The sequence below is a fragment of the Trachypithecus francoisi genome, unplaced genomic scaffold (genome assembly GCF_009764315.1).
Source record: "Trachypithecus francoisi isolate TF-2019V2 unplaced genomic scaffold, Tfra_2.0 Lachesis_group10, whole genome shotgun sequence".
In the NCBI taxonomy this organism is placed as follows: domain Eukaryota; kingdom Metazoa; phylum Chordata; class Mammalia; order Primates; family Cercopithecidae; genus Trachypithecus; species Trachypithecus francoisi.
The window spans coordinates 102,299,378-102,320,977 of NW_022681455.1; the positions used below are offsets into that span (position 1 = coordinate 102,299,378).

A 21,600-nucleotide genomic window follows, 5' to 3' on the forward strand; every position below is an offset into this window, starting at 1 on the left:
GCAAGATTATAGCACTTAAATATATTTGCTTTTCATCAGACATCTGTAAAGGTGCACCAACACATTCCCCATTGTACTAGGCTTAATACTTCAGTGACAAAATAATCTGTACCACAAACCCCCAGGACACAAGTTCACTTAAGTTACAAACCTGCACATGCACCCCTGAACTTAAAACAAAAGTTTAAAAAATGCATTACCCATTTTATAGATATCAAAACTAAGCCACCACAGAAGAAGTTGAGTAGCTTAACAACAGAGTGAGCATGGATAAGTGAAAAAGCAATGATTCTCACCTAGCAAACAGATTTACCAGCCTGGATACTTAACCACTATCTTTTTCCCTTCAACTGCCGGACTGATAACTTCGTTTTCTCCTCCAAGTCCTAATGACTTCTCCATCCCTAAAGAAAACCAAAGCCTGAGGGGTAAATCAACCCAATATTATCCTATCTTTAAAATCTGTTCAGGTATCTAGGGTTTTCCCTACTTCCTTTTATCTGGTACTCCAAACCTGGAGATGACCATTTGCTATGAGTGGCCAGTTAGCAGCAACTTGCACCTGAAAAGCTAGCACTCATGTTTTCTGCTTACCTTCTTTCTATATTTTGTCTGTAATTGTTAACAGTAAGAGTTACTGTTGTGGCTTTGGAGAGGGTGGTTTATAAAGAGTGACAAGGGCAAGATGTAGGTATAGAAGCCCTCTTACCTACTCTTATTTTTTAGCTTAGGACTGGTAGGCTATTAATCACACTGACATCCTAAAGGAATGCCTGCCTAAAATCTGTTCCTCCATTCTCAATCCACATGTTCTTTCTAAGTAGACTAGAAGGAACAAGGGCAGGAAAGATGAAAGGAAGAGGTGGTAGGAGAAAATTAGTAGAATGGTTGCAGAACAAAGTAAAAATCAGGGAGAAATTCCCAAGTCAAGTCTACTGCTACCTACATCGCAGGGATAGCCAAAGAGTCACAAGGATTAGAATAAAACTGACATGGGCTATGCGCAGAATTACATCCATTTTGTGCCTGCATCACTTATTTCCTTGGACTTGGAAGGATATGGACCCCCATTCTTCCCTGTAGGAAATCATGCTCTGGATGCTGATTCCCTCCCCAGGAACCTGTAGCTTCCCTTTTGCTTTCTCATATTTTAGTTTTCACTTTCCTTCACTGTGTTTCTCTTTGCTAAGAACAATGATCTCCAGCTTAGACTACCTGCATGCCTATCTAAAGTGAGGGACCTAGATAGGAACTTGCCACATGACTATATTCCCAGACAGGCTTATCAGTCTTACTGCTGCAACCTGTGTGAATATTTAGGAGTCCCTTAACCACCTCTGTACCTAAATTTCACTGCCCACTTTAGCCTCTTATCACCTCTTCTCTTCCATGAATGTTATCTAACTCAATAATAGCTTCTTTGCAACTATCACCACTTCACCCTGCACAAGGGAATGGCTATTGATATTATGGAGCTCTCACTCTATGTCATAGGCAATAAAGAGAGATGGAGATATATTAAGCACAACCTTGATATAAAATCTAAAGTCTTTAGTAAGCATGTGCCTGCCTCATTATCAGGGCCGTTTCTTAGCCATTGATCAATCTACCATGCCTCAACCAAGGGCAAGAAGAAGGTCAATGAACAAACATATTGGCTATGCAATGCAGAAACATAACTGCACCTAGAAGCAACACACGGGCCATAATTACCAACTATTTTGTTGTGAAAAGGGGAAGGGGAGTAGACATAAAATTAAATAAATAATTTTAAATGAAACCATGATTCAAAGCCCAGCTTAAGGGCTGTGTTAACCATAAGAACATACACCATGTCTCCATCACTTTCTTAAGATTGTAGGTAAATTATTTGCTAAGAGACATAGTACTAACATTTTTATTTCAATTCTCACTATACCCACAAGTTTAAAGAATAATCATCTCCATTCACAGATGAGGAAACTGAGAGTAAAAGAGAAATAATGTGCCCAAGGTTATATGACCAAAATGTGGCAAGGACTCCAACTCCATCCAACTCCAGAACCCAAGATTCCTCTAAACAATGAACTCCCTATAAAGATATATTTTTTTCTAAGTAGCCTGGGTTGGACAAAGCAATTATTCTGGCAACTGGACCCCATGCCAGGAAAAAACAATCCTTAAGTGCTATAAAACTAGTGTTTTCCCTGGGAGATTTAACCATCATTAGCGAAAAGCTTCATTTGCAATAATGTGTGCAGCCCGCTGTAGTGGGCCAGAGAAATACATGATCACTAACTCAAAGAGATTAATTTAATGGGCAATTATATGCTTCCTGCTTTGAAATACTTTCAGGTACCCAATAGTCATGTACTTTCTGCAAATGCCACGCCAATTGCCTGCTCCCAGGTACAGAGTGTCAGAGTTTTGCAACTTTCTATTCCACACCATCACGTTCTCTGAAGGACACTTTAAAATGAGCATTCAGTGCATCTACAATGTCCCTGCAGAGAGTCTATTCTAAGCAAATTGATTCCCACATTCTCAGTATTCTTTACTGTCCTATGGTTATAGTCAGCATGGGAAAATTTTTTTTAAAAAGACCAAACGAACCAATAATGCCTCATCTTTCTTTGCCTCTCTTTGCAGTACTGTCAAATTTTAATGATCGTATATTTGTGTGTGTGTGTGTGGGTGGGTGGGTGGGTGTGTGGGTGTGTGTATGTGCATGGTGAGGGAAACAAGGAAGAAGTTGTGAGAAGTAAATTCCTGAAACTCTCCCTTGAGATTCTAATTTAATAGGTTTCAAATGAAGTCTACACTATTTTTTATTTGTTTGTTTTAGACAATTTTCTAGGCAATTCTAATCAATGGTCTGCTTTGAAAAACAGTCCCCTAAAATGTACTATGCTGTGTTCTCTATTCTATGTTCTTCAGTTTCCTAATCTATAAAATGGGACTAGGATTCTGGTTTTAGAAGTTCCAAAGCTCTGCTATGTTTATTTGGCAATATTCTTACTCTCCGTAATAAACTGGGTGCTTGTTCATTCCTTCATTGCACCCTTGTCCTTGCCCTAGCCTTCTGCTTTGCACAGAAAAATGGTTTCATTCACTTGATTCAGGAAATGATGTAGCAGTATCGGAAGCTAAAATTGAGCAAGAAGATAAAGAGGAAAGAAGATAGAAGTGAGGTTTCTGTGGAAGGTGTTTAAGGACATATATTCTGCAGTTAAACAAAGGTCTGATCCTGTACCTCCACTCCCATCCTTGCCCTCTATGAAATTTTGAAATTTATGAAATTTTGAAACATGTATCTGAGTTTCTTTGCCTGGAAAATGCTTATAATAATAGTAGTCGCTTTTCAGCAAACGTTATGAGAATTAAATGCATTGAAGGGCTTTTTCAGTTTATTTTCTCATTGTTTTCATTATTCAGCTACATTTACCTTAAATCTTCATCATCATGGTAAACAGCAGCCATGCACTGTAGTTTCAGGGAATGCGCTTGCTACTAGCAGAGACAGTTAGCAGAGATATACTATACAAGCCTAATCTCTTGTTAGCACATGGACGTCTACCTGCCAGCTCAAGTGATAAGATGTGCCAGTTGATCATGATGACAAGTTAGATCTACTACCACTGAAATACTTCGGTAGTAAACACAGTGAAGCATCTCAGCCTCGGTTAAGTGAATCTGACACAAGAGGATAAAGAATGATATCTCCATTCTCATTAAGAGATAACAGATGGACTTTGCTAAAATCCACTTTTTAGCCTAATTTCATTTGTTTAAATCTTTTGTCTGATGAGATAGCATTCTGAGAGTCATTTTAAATTGTTCTCCCTGGAATGACTATTTCTTTATCATTATTAGAACCTCCCCCTATGGGGTTCTGTTATTCTGAATGGTTTTAAATATTCATCTCAGATGAATTCTATAAATCTCCCTTTAATATTTTTTTTCCCCAAGACATGGTGTGTGGCTTTGGAAGATAAACATCATATGATGGGCTAAATAATCAAACCAAGTCAAAACAAGTTTCTAAGCTATGTTCATAGTAATTTCCATTTTTTAAATTTCTCTATGATCTTATGATTTCTACTTCCCTTTATGATTAAGAACAAAGGTGGTTTAATTGTACACTTAAAGTTTTCAAATTTATGCCACCCCAGCTAGTATTTCACAGCTAAAATTTAAAGCTCTCTTTTGTATCCTCCCCCTTGTTTGTTCTAAGAAAGAAATCTGCAAAAATTCAAACAAAGTCAGAAAGATTTCTAAGCTTACAGTCTAACGTTTCTTAAGATGTTTAACATGAATTAAGTTTGTTTCTTGGCCAAAATGCACCTGTGTGGTTTGTTTAGTTTTCAATCTCTGATAAAAGGAAAAAAAAAAAGGGGAGACAACTCCCATCAACACCAATTTGAACAGAATTAATGTATGTTTGGGCAGATATTTTAAATTCTCCGTGGTTCCTGAGCAAGCTGAGGCTCAGCATATGAGCACAGGTACAATGTGTTCATTCTCCATATGGAGTCAACTGTAAACCTGAATCTGGGACATGATTGAATCACTTCTCTAAAAACATTCACAAAATTTTATCTCATCTACTTTTTATATTTTCAGTTATTTGGTTATATTGTGTTTATAATAATAATATTAATACCACTTAAAAATCTTAACTAGTTATTTTACTAATATACACAAAGTCTTGATTTTTTCATAGGTATTTTGAAGCAGTTTTTAATATCATAGCCTCATTGAAGGAGGTCAGTAGCTGCATTTATTTTCACAGCATCAATGTGGAATTGCTTGAACTCTCAACATTCATCATCTTCTTTCTTACCTCTGTGCCTTTCTTTATGGATGTATCAGCAGGTTCCAATTTACCCTTTGATATGCAGGTAGTCCTAGGGGCCACCGGAAAGAAAACTCCAAGAGGAGCAGGATTTATGCCTACTTTACTCCCTGCTATATCCTCAGTCACTAGATGAGTGCTTAGCAATAGTAAAGACTTAATAAATAATTATTGAATGAATGAGCAAATGAACATCTTCCCCGACTTAGCTTGGTAGCCTTGTCACCCTGCAGCTAACAGCTCAATGCCCTGGTGCAGCTGTTTTGCTATCTTTCTTTCTTGTCTAGGATTTCTCAAAAACGAGTACTTTGTTTCTGGATTGTCCTGAAATGTTTCTTAAGCAAATGCTCTGTGTCTTCATTGCTTTGAGCACCTTTTGCTGATAACTGATAAACCTTGATGGATATTTAAGTAAAGGAATCTATCTCATTTTAAAAAGGTGGCATAGGCCTTGTGTGTGGATCATGTTTATAATCCCAGCAGGAGGATCAGTTGAGGTGAGGTGCTCGAGACCAGCCTGGGCAACATAGTGAGACCCTGTTTCTCAAAAAAGAAAAAACAATAATTAGCCAGGCGTGGTGGCTTGTGCCTGTAGGCCCAGACACTGGGGAGTCTAAAGCAGGAGGATCACTTGAGCCCAGGAGATAGAGGGTGGAGTGAGTGGCAACACTCACTCCACCCTCTCAAAGAGCTCTCAAAGAGGGTGGAGTGCCTGGGCAACAGAAAGAGAGATCTGTCTCAAAGGTAACATGAATTAAGTTTAACTCTACTAGATTGTGTTTTCAGTATATGAGAAAATTCTTTAAAAGTAGTTATTGACTATACACATTAAAGAAGACTGCTTTTTTGAGCTTTTTATAAAGCCTTAAATCATAGAAATAGATACAGCTTTTCTGAGAAGTTTAAGGTGGTAATCAGGCTTCAACATGGTAGATTATTTAAAAATTATGTCTACATCTTTCTAAATGAGGTTGACACTTCTAATAAACCAAAATCACCAGACGGCATGCTTTATTTGCTGCTTCTCTTCATGTTACAAGGGGAAACTACCATCAGGTTAAGACACTAGAGAAGAAAATACTACTCCTAAGGCAGGAAAAACACCAAAGTTTCCAAAGCTCTGTCTCTATCCAGAGCCAGAGTTTGGTAGTGTTGAAACTACATATCAACTTGACTTCATGTTCTCTGCCTGCACTCAAGGCTGCTATAAGAAACAAACGTCTTCACTCTTGAATCTTCTTTCACACAAGAGTTCTTTTTATAAGGCTTGGTAGAGGACATTTTCCTCACATCACAAAATCAGAAAAAAAAAATGTTTCTCTCCTGAACACACGGATTACTCTTTTTTAAATACAAATAAATTAGCCATTTTTCACAGAGATATTTCCCCTGTTTTCACATTAGCTGCCAGAGAGTAGAGTGGATTTTAGGGCATATTTCCTATAATTATCATCTATATTTCTTTATACGGTATGTGTGCCCATGAATCTTTCTTAACATTGACTTTTATTTTCTTATTCGAATTCCCTTTACCCCAACTCTCTTGGAATTTATTGTCTCCTTTGAATTTGTGTACAACTTCGAAGGACTCATCCAGTCCTTTATAAAAAGAAGATATTCGGATAATAAGAATTGTGTATTTTGCTAGGAAGTAAAATGAACATCACGTCCCTTTTCCATATTTTTGTGTGATGAAAGTTGATAAAGTAGATGTAAGCTCTCAAACACAGTGTGGCACCAAATTTCACCATATAGCTATTGTTTAGAGACTCCATCGTAGTTTTATCAAGTGCAAAGAAGAGAAAAAAAAATAAAAAGATTAACATGTTATTTTAACAACCCTAGACTCTCCTCCCCTATAATAAAATAACTCGGCCGGGCGCGGTGGCTCAAGCCTGTAATCCCAGCACTTTGGGAGGCCGAGACGGGCGGATCACGAGGTCAGGAGATCGAGACCATCCTGATCCTGGCTAACACGGTGAAACCCCGTCTCTACTAAAAAATACAAAAAACTAGCCGGGCGAGGTGGCGGGCGCCTGTAGTCCCAGCTACTCGGGAGGCTGAGGAAGGAGAATGGCGTAAACCCGGGAGGCGGAGCTTGCAGTGAGCTGAGATCCGGCCACTGTACTCCAGCCTGGGCGACAGAGCGAGACTCCGTCTCAAAAAAAATAAATAAATAAATAAAATAAAATAAAATAAAATAAAATAACTCAAATGTTTTAACAAAATTTATGAAAAAGATTACATTGAATTTATATTGATACAATTTTAAACATTCCATGATTACTGTGTAAAATACATTAGATTGTAAAAAACAAAACAAAAAATTATCTATAATCTCTCCTACCCAAAATAATATTGATAAAGCTTTCGTCTATATTTTCCACATGTATGTGTGTATATGTATGATTTAAATATGTAATTGTTTCTATATTGTATGTACTATACTATATGTATATGTGTGTTCATTTATTTAAATTATAATGTACAGTTCTTGACTTTTTTTACATACTTTTTTTTTATTTTTCTGAGACAGACTCTTGCTCTGTCGCCCAGGCTAGAGTGTAGTGGTGCAATCTCGGCTCACTGCAAGCTCCGCCTCCCTGGTTCATGCCATTCTCCTGCCTAAGCTTCCCGAGTAGCTGGGACTACAGGCGCCTGCCACCACGCTGACTTAATTTTTCTGTATTTTTAGTAGAGAAGGGGTTTCACTGTGTTAGCCAGGAGGGTCTCGATCTCCTGACCTCACGATCCACCTGCCTCGGCTTCCCAAAGTGCTGGGATTACAGGCGTGAGCCACCGCGCCCGGCTATCTACTGTTTTATACTAAATCTTTTCCTCTTACTTTAAAATGCAAAACACTGTTTTTAATGGCTGAATAATGGATATAAGAATGTTTCCTTCTCACATATCCTGAAACATTTCAGTAATTTACCACGGTGTAAGTTACTTTGTGTTGAGATGATACATTCAAAGGATCCTTGGGAACAATAAACTAAGTTCCAATGCCAAGGTATCTAACAGAAACTGGGGCTGCTTATCACATTATTAATAGGCATAAATTGAACCCAGTCACACAAGGAAGAAATGAACAAACCCAGGCACTTACTAATTTCAGTAGCAATGATTGTTATGTTGTGCCATACACTTAATTCTCTGTCAAGTGGTGTTGCCAGCGTTATCTTCCCATCGTCTGCATTAATGTTGAACTGCCTCTCCAGGTCAGTGTGCCGGTCGATGGAAAACCTACAAAACAGACACAACTGTAATCTACTTCAATGTTTATATGATCCATACATTCCACAGCAGACCTTTAGTAATCCTTGGAGAGCCATAGTTGTGAAGTCAAACGAATTGGGAAACTCAGTGGCATCATAATTTATAAAACAAAATGACTGAATGAGGCACAAGAAACTTAATAATTATTGTCCAAGGAGCAATTAGCTACATATGCAACATGTAGGTCATAAACTGCCATCAGTTTCAATAGATAGCATCTTCAAAAATGGATGCTGATGAAGAGTTAATTGGACAATCCATCACATTTATTGGACAGCTTATGATAATTAGCAGTTGCCACAAAATATCATATAAAACAATGAATTCAAGCCCAAAGCAGGATGGCACTAGGCAGCACGTTACGTATGGCCATTCAAATAAAATATGTATTTTGTTAAACTTTCATTTGACTATACTGCATTTATGGGATTTCATTTTGTTGGTGGTGGTGGTTGTTTGTTTTGTTTTATTTTGCTTTCATTTTAAGTGTATATCTAGGTTTTCTATTAGTCTCAGTCCATAGAAATTGGATTGTTGTTGATTCTATGGTTGTTCTTAAATAGTTGTTTATTCTATAGTTAATGTTTTTTAAAAGTTAGAATCTATATTTTAACATATTTAAGCACTACAGTCTACTAAATTAAGAATTTCAAACGGACATATTAGTAGTTCTTTTATCAAGCAAACTCATTCAGATAAGAAAATACATGAGATGTGTGGTGTCTAGAGCAAACTGCTTCTCAGGACCACTAAGTATCAGGGTAGTATCAAGACAAATAAAAGAAATTATTTTCTCATGACATTTATTAATATCTTTTTTATACACCAAGATTAGTTTCCTGGCTATGGAATGCTGGACCCAATAATCTTTAAGTTTTAAAGACTACAAGGAGGACTTAAAAAGATTGGCCCATAAGTAAGCAGTGATGCACTAAAACAGGATAGGATGGAGGCCCAAAGAAAGATGTATGCAATTGCATTTCAGGAAGAAAGACCGAAGAAGGTCTTCATGATTGAGTTGATGGCTTAGGAAGTGCACATGAAATCTCTCTATTCATTGATACTCATTAAACTCAAATTTGAAGCATGGTCCATGCCAGTTAACACTGAGCATATTTCTTATACATGTTCTTTATAGATACTTATTATATGACAAAGAATAAGACTACGCCATTATAAGAAAATAAAAAAGAAAATTCTCCATAATCCTCCAACTATAATTTTGCAGTTAATATTTTAGTAGAGTTCATTAAAAACATTTTATATGTATGTATATGAATATGCATCTACTAATTTATATCTATACCTATCTATAAAGATGGCTAGATAAATAACTATACAGCCAGTTACTAGTTAGATAGTTGGATAGGTACAGAGAGATATATGAGTGGATTTTTCCTTCTCCTTTTAGCTATTTCTTTTTCACTAGAGAAGGTATGCATATCATTTATACTAGATTCAAAGGCCATTGTAAAAAGATCTTCTTGTTAAATCCTGCCCACCAAAGAAAAGCATAATTAAAAAGATTTGGAATAATAGTTAAAATGACTTAATTTTATTGGCAATTGTGTATTGAGAAATCATTTGAAAAAAATTATTCTAAGAACTGCCCATTTAGTAATGACTTAGCTACAAATAAAAACTAAGACATTGACTTGTACCTATACACGAGGCATCTACAAATCACTCCCATCCCCAATCCCCAGGATACTGAAGAAATTCAGAGAGAATGTAAGAACTAAGAGACAGGTGAATTAACAGTGCTCTCAACAAAATCCTGAACATGAGGATGTGTTCATTGCAAAGTGTTTAAATGCGTTGTATTATGGAAAGAAGACCAAAAGCCATTTTCCTGGGGAATAATGATGGTTGATTCAACCAATGATATTCCAAGTTTAACTGTAAAATAACTAAACAGACACGTGTTTTGCTTCAGATATCATGTACACTCTGACTCTTAAAAGAGCTAAAAAATGTCCAGAGGATTAATTATCACTTTCTGCATTATATTCATAAATAAACTTTGCAGGCATTTCTGGTTCTAGTAATTTTATTATCTCACTGCTGATATTTCACACATCCATGCATCAACCAATTTCCCAGAGGCCACAGTAAACAAGAATCAGTCTAATCACTGATACTCACGAATCCCAAATCAGAAACACATTCCATGGCTATTTGGTTGCTGTCCAGTAATTGCCTAGAATTTCTAGCCCCAAAGAAGCACTGGGAGCAACAACGGGGTATTTGGAAGTTGGCATAAAAAAAACTGTTGCTGTTTGTTAATCCTTTATTCAGATATGTGTCATGCAGAACTCAGATTTGGAGCAAATTATATCTCTATTACTTATGTATTGCTGTTTCTGAGATAATTAGTAAATTCACTGAGCCTCCATTTATTTGCTGGTGAAATAAGAATTATTTATACCCCAGAAACAGTTGTGAAGACTAAAAACAAAGCTTAAATCAATCTCTGGCACTTACTGTGTACTAAAAATAGGCTCATTATCATCGTCATCATCTTCATCTCTCATTAAATGATGTATTAATAAACTTCCCTATTTAGAAGGTAGCAAAGAATGCCCCTTCCTTAGCAATTTATAAATGGCAGAAAACTTGAAAAAAAAAAAAAGTGTGTTATTTAACTCCCATAACTCTAACAAAGGCAGAGATATTTTTCTCATTTTTTAAAGTTCCAGATCATGACAGACTTTATGCGGTGAGTCACAGGAATTTATAAAATAGTCTATAAATACAGCCCTTTAGTGAGATCAGAGGTAGGAATGTCATAATATTACCAGATTACACAATAGGAGGACCTTGATGGGAAATAAATGACTTGGTTTAAAATTCACTTTCAAGTCTACCTCAACTATTTTGGAAAACTCCTACTGCTTCTATAGAAATTTCACACATTTTATTGCCTAGTAGACTTTATGATAACAGCTCCCAAGAATGACTAAACAGCACAAAAATTCTGACTCAACGTTTTGGTCAACAAGCATGCATGAAACACCAAATCTGTACCAAGCACAGTGCTAGATTCCTTTTCCTTCTCCCACCCTTCTTTTCTTGGTTTCTTATATAATGAATAACAGAAAAATAAAACTCTTAGAGACTAGGACATTTTAGGTAACACAACTGTTAAAACAGCGGTACCAGAATGAATACTCACATCTGAGTCATTGTGAAGTCCATGTATATACCAACCACATAAAGGGCTTATCTTATTCATGCATAAAATGGGGATAGTAATAGTCCCTGGCTCACAAGATTGCTGTGAAGATCCCATGAGATGATAGGTGTGGCACCCTTCACCAACATGTGTGTGCTGACACTGTGACACAGTGTGAAGGGCTCTCATATCATTTGTATCACGGTGACATCCTTGAATGCCTACACATGGACTCGATTTTCTGAACGCCACACTGAGACACAACATTCTATCATTTGAATGTTTGTGTGCTTCCCAAAATACGTATGTTGAATCCTAACTCCCAAGGTGATCACATTAGAAGGTGGGCCTTTCAGGAGGTGATTAGGATGTGAAGCCCTCACAAATGAAATTAGTTCCTTATAAAAAAGACCCCAGGGATCTGGCAAGCCCCCTTCCTCCATTGTGAGGACACAGTGAGAAGTTGATTTTCTACAACCCAGAAGCGGGCCCTTACCAGAATCCGATCACACTGACATGCTAATCTTGGACTTCCCAACCTTAAGAATTTCGATTAATTCATTTCTTTGTTTTAAGTTCAGAGTTACATATGCAGGATGTGCAGGGTTGTTACACAGGTAAATGTGTGTCATGGGGGTTTATTGTACAGATTATTTCATCACCCAGGTCTTAAGCCTAGTATCCATTGGTTATTTTTTCTGATCCTCTCCCTCTTCCTTCCCTCTGCCCTCTAGCCGGCCCCAGTGTTTCCCTTTATGTATCCATATGTCTCATCATTTAGTTCCCTGTTATAAGTGAGAATATGTGGTATTTGGATTTATGTTCCTGAATTAGTTTGCTAAGGATAATGGCCTCCAGCTCCATCCATGTCTCTGCAAAGGACATGATCTCATTCTTTTTTATAGCTGCATAGTATTCCACGGTATATGTGTGCCACATTTTCCTTATCCAGTCTATTGTTGATGGGCATTTCAGTTCATTCCATGTCTTTGGTATTGTGAATAGTGCTGCAATTAACCTATGCATGCATGTGTCTTTATAATAGAATGATTTATATTCCTTTGGGTATATACCTAGTAATGGAATGGCTGGGTCAAATGCTATTTCTGTCTCTAGGTAACTGAGGAATCACCACACTGCCTTCCACAATGGTTGAACTAATTCATATTCCCACCAACAGAAGAAATTATTTTCTATATGGTTTATAAGCCATCCAGTCTATTTTGTATTTTGCATTTTGTATAGAAGCCCAAATGGACTACAAAACAGAGTATAACAAGTGATTATTTTTCTTGTTTTGGAATATCTGATTTGAACATACCTTAGACATCTAAATATTATAACACAATGTCTAAGTGAAGATGATTTACTGAATAAGATGATAAGAATTTAGACCTTCCTTGAAAGTGAAAGAACAAAATCTTCCATCTCCAAAGTTCTTTATAGGCCTGTGGATAAACTTTAAATCCACCTTCATTTTCTCACAAACTCTGCTCTGCTGCTTGAAGATCTGACCTGGATTTCTGTGTGTTTCTTTAGGCTGCCAGGAGAGTCTTAGTCCATAGGCCGCTCACATACTCATAGTCTCCTCACAAAAAAACATGGGTCCTCAGTCTGTTAGCCTGAGTTCTCATCTTAGTCTCATTACTGGCATATATGTGATTTAATCATGTTATTACTGATCCCTGATCTGTAAAATGAGGATTATAACATGATTTATGAACTTTAAATGAGGTAATGTTTATAAAATACTTATTACGGGTCTGACACTAAAACAAAAGCTCAATAAACATGTATTTTAAAAGCTTTAGTGTTAGCATTATTTATAAGGAAAAGACAGTAAGATTTCTATTGATGATTCTCTGACTTTTTCTAAGGTCCAAGGTAGTTTTTCTTTCACTCTTTATTTCTCTGCCCTTAAAGAAGTTCATCTGGGTCTTAATGTTAGTGGAAGCAGGAAAATAGAGGAATTTGGGTTAAGTGATGAAAGATGAAGTTGGGAAGGGAGAATAAATAGGAACCAATCTCTGCATTTCTGGTACCAGTATTTTTTTTTCCACCAACTTTTCTAACCAAAATTTCTGTCCTTGAATTGATCATTGAAGATTCAAAGGTTTATTAGCTTGATTTTTGTATTCATATTGAGTAGTCTATAAGTCTTTAATCTTAGTTATAAGATTAATCCCAAAATCAGAAAGGATGCCATTTTTTGGAATGCTCTCAGCAAATGCTGTCCCAATCACCCTCCTCCCCATCCCCATGCCACAGCTATGCCAACCCCATCTCTAGCTGCAAAGATTCAGTCTGCTTTTTTCTGGTCCTCACAGCTGCCACCACACACTCCACCATTTTAATTCCTCCCCTCTCTTCCTACTCATTTCATTGTGTGATAAAACTGTAGCATCAATAAAGGACAACACTTCATTATAAAACTCTGATATAGGCCCTTTCTTTAAGCCAAGTCACAGAAAATACTTTAAAAAAAAGAGTGGGTTAAAAATAACAACTCTAGGGTAATGGCTTAAATTTCAGAATTCAAGGTATCTGTATCATGTAATTTCTCAGGCACCATGATTTGGGGTAGAAACCTCAGAAGCAGACCCTCAAGCCACTTTGTTTTCCTGTGACTCTCAGCATCCTTCTGAGTGACACTACATAAAATAGAACAAAAACAACCTGAGAAGCCAGAGAGTCTTCAGTGGAATCTAACCTGGGGGAATAACGTTGAAACTCTTAGGTTGGTGTAAAGGTAATTACGGTTTTTGCCATCTCTTAATCTCAGATGTTCATCTATAAATAGGAGAAAATGTCTACTTCACAAGGATTGCTTTGCAGTAAATGAGTTGATAAATGATTCACATTAGATACAAAAATAAATACATACAAATGATGAGCCAATTCTTTAACCTGTAAGAGTTCTTTTAAAGTCCAAATTGACTGTGGAGATGAATATCAAAAAATGAAAAGAAATAAATAAGAACTACTAGTCACATGTTTTGGTAGCTTCGGGAAAGACAGGATTCTTTATGTGACACTAAAAAAGTATTTCCAAATTATTCGTGGTGTTTGTCTATACCAGAGTTTACTATTTTCCAAATATCTGTTACTATAGGTATCTCCACAGAGCATAGACTTAAAGAGATGAGAAGCTATATTGGGTTTCCTTGCTCACATCTTACCTACAGGAGCCTTTCATACCAGGCCCCAGAGTCTGCTGGTTGACCCTTTCTTAAGAATTTTCTCTCCCATGTTTGTATAAACATTTGCCTGACCTCTGCTCTTTAAGCACAAAAAAAGAATGTTTGATTCATACAGCATCACATAATTATTGAAGTTACTCAAAAAAGCCTTGCTGGAAGGATGTATTATTAAGCATGGAATATTATTTTGTGTGAAATATAGTACTAAAAATATGAGGAAAAGGAATAGATGGGAGAGAAAAAGAGAAATAAAAAAGGGAATAGATCAGAGAGAAAAAGAGAAAGAAAAAAAGAATTAATTTGGATCCTACTTTTCATAATGAAAAGTACAATGAGTTTTATTTTAGGTTTAAAAAAAATCTAGCATTTTTATCTTTAGAATTGAAGTTTCTGTTCTAATTTCTTGAGAATTGTGCATGTATTGGGTTTGCTGTTCATTTGCAGAATTATTTGAAATGCTTTCAACAGAAGAGCTAGTTTTGAGAAGAATAGCATGCACATTGAAGAGTCATCTTCCTGCCACAGTAAGAAGAAACTTCTCATTAACACAATGGGAAGTGGTATGTGAGAAAATGGCCTCCTTGGGTCATGTTAATATCAATTCTAATGAAGGAAGTTTTAGAAATAGACAGTCCCTTTCTACTGCAATAGATATAGTTTAGAAACTGCATTGTCCTTGATAACCAATATTCACAAAAGCCTTATTTAAACTTTCTCATTTTTAATCCAACGAGTATCCAGATTGGCTTTTAATATCACCATTCCTCTAATCCACAGTAGTATTTCTTGGAAGTAAATGCTAAGAAATTGATCCCTTTACTTTGTGGAATTAAGGACAAAAATTCAAGAAAATTCCTAATGGCTTAGCACCTGGTTCAAAGACGGTAATTTAATACACAGCACACTAACCACAGACACAAGTTGATGTCACCAGTTCATTCAATTCAGAGTAGCTTGCAGAGATCAAAAGTAAATTTAAGAAAATACACTGGTGTAGTAGTTGGCAATAAGTCACAATGGCCAACTGAATATTATTGCCTTGGGGAAATAACATACTTCTGCATTGCTGCTACTGTTGATATTAAATAGAAACTTTCACCAGAGTAATACGTTTCCTCAGTTATCACAGCCCAGCTGCATACATTTCATACTGATATTTGGCACAAAAATTCCACCTCTTTGTGTGTATATGTGTGTGTGTGTGTGTGTGTGTGTGGACTTACATTAGATTTTTTGTTGCTAACATATATTTATTTAAAGCATCTCCTACCTCCTTTCCCTCAACCCATACCCAATGCTACATATCCACACAAAGCCTCCATCTCCCGCTCTATTACTTTTGTTTTTTTGTAATAAAAACATCAATCTGTGACAATACACACGCAGAACACTTTCAACATTTTCAGAACAGAGTTTCGAACGTCGTGGATCTTTCATTTTTTCTCCCTGTGACTCCAGTACAACACGAACAAACCGCAATGAAGCCTGGAATGTACACAGCAGCCATACTGATTACCATAACAGATCAATGAATAATAGGTGAAAAAAGTTATTCTGAACTGCATTCTTTCTACTGCAATTTGTGTGAAACATCTGATGACTCTTCCAGGGACTAACTCTTTTGTTCCTAACTTCTGTGCTATGTCAATTTATATATCTGCACTTCAATGACCTCATCTAAAAAATGAGAACAACAGGATTGCCTTAAAAGGTTAAGGTACGCCCCAAGTGAGAGTATGCATTCAAGATTTCCCTGTACTTCAAAACATGGCCTCACAGTGAGTGTTTATCATGACTGGTACACGACACTGCCAAATATGCAGATTTTTTCAAAACAACAACAAACATATTTGAAAGATTCTGGTGTGTGGGCTCTACATGGAGAGAGTCATAATTTTGTGATATTTCTACTTGCTATTTGTACCAACAAGATGAAGCAAATTCACTCAACATGATCAATGTATCTTTTATATTATTTAGGGTAAATATAGAAGTCTCAGATTCCAAATCTATGTCAATTCATTTCAGGTCTCATTTCTTCAGTGTGTTTGTGTTGTTTTATAGTTTGTTCCACAAACACTTTCAGAAAATAACATAATAAAACCATAATCATATGTATAATTTTGTGTAACACTGGAACAAAAAAATAAAAGAAAATGCTCCAGAGTAAATCCCACATTCAGTTTGACTCATGATCAATTATTCAATATTTACATAATACTTTTGGAGAAATTTGAACTTTTTTTCCCCAGGAGACAGGAAAATAATAGTGCATTACTGAGAATTCTAAATGTGATGATGTGGTAACAAAAAATGTAAAAACGGAATGCAGTTTTACACACTGTGAAAGGATTATATTGCAAATTTGATTTTTTATTTAATGTCAACAAAGTTTTAGTGACTGCCCCTTAGTGCCAACTATCATACAACTATCATGTTTGTGTGTGTGCATAATATTAAGAGGAGTGGTATGATATAAACTCAGGAGTGATATGATCTAAACCACAGCTGAATTGCATAGAACTTTATATGGTAGTAGAAATATGCTCTGTGTTATCCAATATGGTAACCACTAACTGTATGTGGCTATTTCACCCTAGCTGTCTAGCTACTGTAACTGAGAAATCGAAATTTTTATTTGATTTAAATTAATTTTCGGTAACTTCAAATTATTTTTCTGAAATTTTAATGACCTATATTTGGCTAGTGGCCACAATATTGTGCAGCACAGGTTGAAACTGAGGTAGAAATCATCTTGGCAGCTGTGTGGAGATCAAAGGATAAGAGATGAGCAAATGAGGCTGTTTTCACTACTGAAGTTAGAGATGATGGTGTTTGAGCTTAGGAAGTAAAATAAACCAGGCACAGTGATTATTTGAACATGGAGAGCAAAGGAAGTGAAGAGGTCTTGAAGAAACACTCCTATAGCATGTTTGTAACATGTTTAATTAATCTATATTGCTTTTCAAGTTAAAAATAGTTCTGTCTTGATTTCTTTTACCCATTCCTATGTAATTATTCAAGTACAACAAATGGATCAGAAATATTCATGTAAATATTAGTAAAAGATGACTAAATATTTCTAGAAATACATGGAATATGGAAGTTCTGGTGGCTATCTGAGATTTATCTCTTGCGTGTGCTTCTCTGTGACGGGAGGTTGGGAGTTGTGAGGATAAACTCTCTCACACCAAAGCCCTCCTGATGACCTTGAGCCTACACGGCTTACCCCCAGGACACAGGAAGCCCAATCAATTTCTATGAATGTCCATAGGTCCACATTGCCCCAGCAATGTCAAGAGCAATCTAGAAGTGAAGAGAATCTTTCCCCTCTCTGGAATGATATCTTTTTGGAGCTGTTGATCGTGCCTGTCATAATTCTCTCCGTAGGAAATAGAGTCAAGGTTGATAAACACTAATAGATAACAGAATACAGATGATGAAGTACAGAAAAAAGCGTCTTACAATGTAACAGTCCAGACCATAGGACCAGATCCAGTATTGATATTTAACAATATATTTAATGCATTTATTGAATCTTTCCTAATTCTTGGCCTTTCTGCTAAACCCTGTATATTAATTTTTCATTTAATCCTTCCTATGACCTAGTGGAGTAATCCATTACAGACTTTCTTGTCTCTCAATGTTTATAGTTGTAAAATGGGGATAACATGCATTTCCCCTGTCATAAAGTTAGTAAGAGAAACATGTATAATATTTTTACCATAATATCTGTCACATAATAAACTCTTATTAAATGTTGGGAAGTTATGCAGATGGTGATATTTGATTATGTGGTTTCCATTTTGGTAAAAATCATTTATAATATAGAAGAAAACATGTTTAAGGAAAGCATACACACCAAAATTAATTTTTAAAGTAGTGTATAACTATGTCAAATTAGGTTTTGTAAAATGTCATAAATGTGTATATAATTTACAATTTTAATTGGATATTAAGGTTCATTTAGTAAATAATAAGGAATTTGGTAAATACTGGAAATGAACTGTTGAGCACGATATGGTCTATTAGCTCTTTTTTTTTGCCCCCCCAAAGACAAGGTCTCCTTCTGTCACCTAAGCTGGAGTACAGTGACACAATCCCAACTCACTGCCACCTTCACCTCCCGGGATCAAGTGATCCTCTTGCCTCAGCCTCCTGGGTAGCTGAGATTACAGGTGTGCACCACCATGCCCGGATATTTCTTTGTATGTTTTATAGATAGGGGGTTTCACCATGTTGCCTAGGCTGGTGGTCTCTCAACCTTAAAACTAGAGATGCATTTATATTCAAATGATGTGCTTGCTTATTTATACACTATATACACTATAGTAATAGGATAAACACATCATTCCAGTGTTCTGCCAGGTGTAATTCTTTCTGGGGACAAAAATATTTTTTAAAAAAATGCTCATTCCTAAGCGCAATGTCTACCCATGTGGTTTCACCTGGTCTTGTACAATTAAACAAATGCAAAACCCAAGATCATGCATTTGATGTCCAATAAAGGTTAGCCAGAAATGTGTCTTCTTTTGCCATTAAACAGACATTTCTCTTCACCACAGTCCACACCCTGTTCCCCTTCCACACTTGTTCTGTCCAGTTTCAGACTCTTGGCTTTGAAAGGGCATTTAGGTATTTTCCTGTGCTTTGTGCCATTAAATATATTTTCCATGACTTTGACCCTTTCTAAGGACTTTCATAATTTATATTCTCGTTTACTATGAAGGTGTGAACCTCAATAGATCATCCCAAACTTGATTTGTCCCCTATTGCCTGTTTCAAAGGCACTTCGGGTAGACCCGTCCCATTCCCCAGGAAGCAGACTTAATACTTATGGGGTAAAGCTAATAAACCTTTGATAAATGAATGAAAATGGAAGTTCTCCATTTCTACTGTGCTGTCTTCTTAAAATATGCAATACTACATTTTCCTCTGCAACATTAAGTCAAATCTGATTGTCCTTTATCAAAAGCAAAGTTGTATAATACATCATGTCAAACAAGAATGTAGAAATATAAGGAAAAATAAAGGTGTAGCTAAAATGACTCCCATAAATACCTGAACATCAGATAAGGATGTCAATCTCCCTTTGTCATGATGCAAAATAGAGGATTTATTTTGCCTTATGAGTGTAATAATGTCAGATATCATGACTCAGCCTATACAAGCATCTTTGTTTCTCTCAGAATATAAGCATTATTATTAAGTTTTGTTCCTTACAGAACACAGAGGCTTCACCAATCAGAAAAAAGCTGATTTTAAACCCTAGATCAGCACTTTCTTTTTTGTTTCTCTTTCAAGATTCTTGTGCAATTTTTACCACCTTAGATCACTAGTTTTAAAATATTTTACTAATACATGTAATTTGATTATTATTTATAACTAATAGCCAGGTCTAGTATACGACATTGATAATATTTCAGGCAACTTAACTCTCCACTATGAAGTTTGCATCTCAAAATGTGTAACAAATATGTATTTATCCAAGGGAAGACATTGTAGGTTGAGAAGTGTGCCCTGTGCTATCCAATATGGTAACCACTGTGGATTTGGGAGGTAGACAGCTGGCGGTGTGAATTCAGTAAAATTACTTCATTACTACAGAGTTTCAGTGTGCATATGCATTATAGGCATGAAGAACTGCTGTGCAGATTGCCCTTCAAGGGAAGGGTGCCAGAGATGTGAGGGGTGTGGTCAAGAGATAACCTCTAGCTACCCACTACTTAGGGTCCACCTCTGTTTCAGAAAATTCCCTTTCCAGAGGTTATCTGAAGACTAAGCAAACAGAGGTACAAAGGTTCTACCATTTTGGCATGATGTAGGACTCCTCTGATGAGCAACACTAATTCCAAAGGAACCCACCAGTCTGGGCCAAGGTTTGGCTTGGACTGAGTTGCAGTTTGATTTCACTGTCTGTCTATCATGCTCCTGCTCCTTTCCTTTCACAGGTGGTAATCCCTAGCAAACAGCTTTCATTTCAGACTCCGTGTACTTTCAAACCGGTAACACATTTGTTTAATGGGAATAAGAATATGTGTAATTCAGGCAGTTAATGCTACAAAGTGTAAATGAAATATATGCAAAAAGAACTGTACTAAAATGCTAAATATGCATGAATAAAGATACATAAAATATTTTTTCATATCCTTTGCTGAAAACCTAGTGTCATACAGAAGAATGTATATCTGAGTTTGATGTACACACTACAAATCTATTCAATGTCAGTTTCTTGTTTTTGCCACTTCATTCATTTAGGTAGAGAAATGCTACTGAAATCAAAGAATGCGCGAAGAGATTAAGGTACAGAGACTAGGGTTTGGCTAAGGCAGTTGACAGTCTCAATTCCAAACCCCTGTATTGTAGCCATCAATGAGACCAGAAGAAGAAAAGGAACAGGTCAAAAAAAAAAACAAAACAAACAAAAAAAAAAAAACAGAGGTTTATAATAAAACCATGAAGGAAACAAATTATTCACTCTTAGCAGGGAAGCATCACAGTATTTATTAGGGTACCCACTGCATCCTGCATCAGGGTTATGAAAATTTCCTCAAAAGTTAGGCTGAGGAAGCCAGCTTTTTCTGGCAGATTCAACATGGGTGCATGCTGTCATGGGTCCATGAGTACTAAGATTCCAAGGGCTCTAAGGCAATGATGGGAATGATAATTCTCAACAAAGGTAGCTGGATCCTAATACAAAAAAAGTTATTTGACTGCTAAAATTTTTAAAATTATTTTGAGAACTTTATTTTAGGGAGCTTTGAGACAGAGTAAAATCCTGGAATGATATGGGAGTTGACTGTTCAAATTACTGATGGAAACCAAACCTCCATCAGTTTGGTTTGTCACTTGTGTACGGGGTGACAAAAGTTTTTTGTAAAGAATGTATTTTAGGTTTTGCAGTCCACAGTGTTTCCAGCACAGCAATTCAACTCTGCAGTTGTAGGGTATAAAAGGATGAAGGTGGCTGTAGTCCAATAAGACTTTACTAGACTGGGCGCAGTGGTAGCTCACGCCTGTAATCCTTACACTTTGGGAGGCCAAGGTGGGCGGATCACCTGAGGTTGGGAGTTCAAGATCAGCCCCACCAACATGGAGAAACCCCATCTCTA

The 21,600-nt window shown here is 36.4% G+C and overlaps 1 protein-coding gene across 1 annotated transcript in view; it reads right to left on the reverse strand.

The window, feature by feature from the left end:
* Positions 1-21,600, reverse strand: part of CDH8 (cadherin 8) — a 253,081-nt gene that overhangs the window by 136,051 nt on the left and 95,430 nt on the right. The window contains exon 7 of the mRNA XM_033219852.1: positions 7,944-8,080. Coding sequence (XP_033075743.1) covers positions 7,944-8,080 — 137 coding nt within the window. The remainder of the gene's footprint in view (positions 1-7,943; positions 8,081-21,600) is intronic.